The following is a 3,346-nucleotide window of genomic DNA, read 5'->3' as shown; positions in this document are numbered from 1 at the left end:
CTGTGCAGCAGACATCATTGCCTGGCATTCCTCGTCATAAGATGATGTAAGGAATGCATCTTTAGTTTTAATAATTTCTGTTCGTGGTGGTTCATCATTCATTATCACCACTGCTGCTGCTCCACCTTCAGGGTATCCTGCGACAGCCGATCCATCGGTGAAAATTGTCACATCCGCACCAACCTCTTTGATTACATCCTCAGCTGCTTCACGTGCCTTTACGGGATCATCACCTTTTCCTTTTACTCCTCTCAGTTCTGTCCGAATTTCGATCTCGCCATGGACAAGCTCTCATCAGATTGATCGGCCATCGATTCTCTGCTCCAGGGGGGAGGTGGTCTGCTAGATCGGTGCCCATCCGAAACTAACTTTTCCTGCTGTTTTTAGGCTCGACTGCTTGATCAAGGGCTTTCTTTCTAGGATGGTTGTCTGGTAATCTCTTAGCCATCTCTACAGACTTGAGGCATGTTCTTTTTGTATAGGTGGTGCAGTGGTCAGTTCTGGTCTCATAGCGCAGCGCATCTGTTGGTGTTGTTTTCAGCTGACCTGATACAAATCATCTTGCAACATTCTGGTTTCTTGTGGTAACATTTCCCACACTCAATACACCTCAGGCGCTGAGAACCTCTATAAGTTTTACGGATAGTCTCATTGCAACTCAAGCAATGTACTTTTGCAGATCTTGATGGGATTCCTGCTGGTTGGTCGCTACCCAGTGGAGGCTCACCTCACATTTTGGCCCTTTGTGTGTTCTTTCTTCACACCCCTCCTGATTACATATCTTAGCTTTTGGTATATTGGCTTCGCTAAATGCAACCCCACACTCGCTACACCGCACCAGCTCCTCTGGTCCCGGGTTTAGTTCAATGTCACCTGCACGATTCAATCTGATCTTTCTGTATCCAGAGTAGATTGTGGTTTTTCCAGTCTTGATCTGAGGATCAGGAATGCGGAAGTCAGCGACTGGGAGTCTGCTCCCGCTCTCCAAAAACACGCTGGGACGTGCTTGTTGCCAAAGGACAGATCTTCTTGATGTCTTCTCCCTGATTGGCGAGTAGAGGTGCCTCTTTGCAGTGACTTTGGTGTCGGCTGCAGAGCTTCCCCATTGGTTGTGGCTGTCTTTGTTGAGAACGGTACTCCCCATCGTGATGATGATGATGATGATGATGATGATGATGATGATGATGATGATGATGATGATAACAACAACAACAATAACTCACCCTTTGAGAGAGAAGAACTTGGTTGTGGCATTCATCAGGTCTGTGTACGAGGATTGGATGAGTCGGGACTGTTTGAACCAGTCTGTGTAGGAACTCCCGGTACCGTTAAATACAAGGCGAACCACAGTGGCGCCATCTTTGTACAGCTCAAACCTCACCTGGTGGGTATACACACAAATGTACACATCTATACAGATAAACATACACAAAAAAATACACAGACATATACAAATATACGCAGAAATACACACAAACATACACAGGAACATACACATGAACATACACAAACATACATAAACATGCACACACATATACACATAAACATGCACAAACATACACACAAGCATTCACACACACACACACACACACACACACACACACACACACACACACACACACACACACACACATATATACACGCAAACACACACACTTGTACACATCATGCATACACGACATACGCTTATGCATTACGCATATACATACACCCTGAGAAATCATATTGTATAATTATTCCAACTGAAAGAACTGCGGAGCTGGCCTACAATAGAAAACTGCATCTCATCTCGGCGCTTAACGACAAAAGAGGAGGGAAAAAAAGTAAAAAGGGATATTTCATTCGATTTCGCTCAATTAATGTTCCCTACTTTGACCGCAAGGTATTCGGAATGGCTTCATCCCAACCAAAAAACATTATGTCCCACCCGCAGCTGGGTGTGTCAAATCAATGTCTGAATTAGTTGTTGTTCTTGTTGATATTTGCAGTGTTGTTACTGTTATTATTTCGTTGGGGTTTGTTGTTGTTGTTGTTGTTATTGTTGTTCTTGTTCTTGCTGTTGTTGTTGCTGCTGCTGCTGCTGCTGCTGCTGTTATTTCAGGTATACATTAATAATAGCGGTGATTATATATATATATATGATAGAAGTAGTAGTAGTAGTAGTAACAAACCTGATCTATTGTGTCTGAGGGCCATTGGTCCAGCCACCTTGACCGGAAGTGAGCTGTCTGATTGTTGCCAAGCTTGGAAATGAGGTCAAAGTTCAAGTGCACCAAGTCTAGATCACTGGCCTGACCTTTGGCCTCCCAGGTGTCCTTGACAGACACCCCGTTGTAGGATTGACCCCGGAACACAAGGATCCAGTCCCCATCTCTCACTGGTGAACGCATACAGGGTTATATGTACACCGGCAGGAATGTAAAGACAAGGGATTTACACAGATAGGGATACACACACATACGCACGCACACGCACACACACACACTCACTCACAATCAAATTCACACCCACGCTCACATACACACACACGCGCACATACACACACGAACTTTCCCACACACACGCACGCACACACACATACACACACACACACAGACACACACAGAGACAGACACACACACACACACACTCACACACACACTCACACACACACACACACACACACACACACACACACACACATAGAGGATGTAGGTCTACTCTAGTGTCCACTGACATCGAGTGTACAAAGACAGGTAAATACAGGATCCAATTTTGCCAGTGAGAACATGTTATTGTTACCGTTGTTGTTGATGTTGTCGTTGTCCTTGTTGTCGTCGTTTTTGTAACTTGTCTTTGTTGTTGTTGTTGTTGTGTTTGCTGCTGCTGCTACCACTATTGTTGCTTTTGTTTGGCAAAATTGGAATGTCCACTCCTGTCTTTGTATAACTGATGTCGTTTCAAGTGTTTCAAAAACTGCATTTGTCTTTTTATAACTGTCTTTATCACGTGGGCTTCTTCATGTACCTATACTAGATCTACCTCATTTGATTCCTTTTTCTTCCAAGAAATTCTTAACTGTCTCTTGAGATGTAATCAGACAGGGGATACACGTACAGTCAAGGACGCTTAGACTTAGAGACGGAATGTGCACTGACGGGGATAGATACAGACAGAGATATACACAAAAAATGGATGAATAGGGACATGAATAAACGCAGAAGAGGGATATACACAGAAAGGGATACAGACAGAAAGGGTTACAAACTGAAAGGGATACATACAGACAGGGATATGCACAGATTGAGAGAAATACAGCCATGAGTATACACACACAGAAAAGGGTACAAATGGACAGACAGAGATT

The 3,346-nt window shown here is 43.9% G+C and overlaps 1 protein-coding gene across 1 annotated transcript in view; it reads right to left on the bottom strand.

Annotated features, from left to right (window-relative positions):
• LOC101846043 overlaps window positions 1-3,346 on the bottom strand; it is a 10,755-nt gene that overhangs the window by 4,876 nt on the left and 2,533 nt on the right. The window contains exons 2-3 of the mRNA XM_005111302.3: window positions 2,172-2,377; window positions 1,224-1,381 (exon numbers count right to left, since the gene is read on the bottom strand). Coding sequence (XP_005111359.1) covers window positions 1,224-1,381; window positions 2,172-2,377 — 364 coding nt within the window. The remainder of the gene's footprint in view (window positions 1-1,223; window positions 1,382-2,171; window positions 2,378-3,346) is intronic.

Source organism: Aplysia californica, unplaced genomic scaffold, assembly GCF_000002075.1.
Source record: "Aplysia californica isolate F4 #8 unplaced genomic scaffold, AplCal3.0 scaffold01038, whole genome shotgun sequence".
Classification (NCBI taxonomy): domain Eukaryota; kingdom Metazoa; phylum Mollusca; class Gastropoda; order Aplysiida; family Aplysiidae; genus Aplysia; species Aplysia californica.
This window is presented reverse-complemented; position numbering and strand designations above follow the sequence as displayed.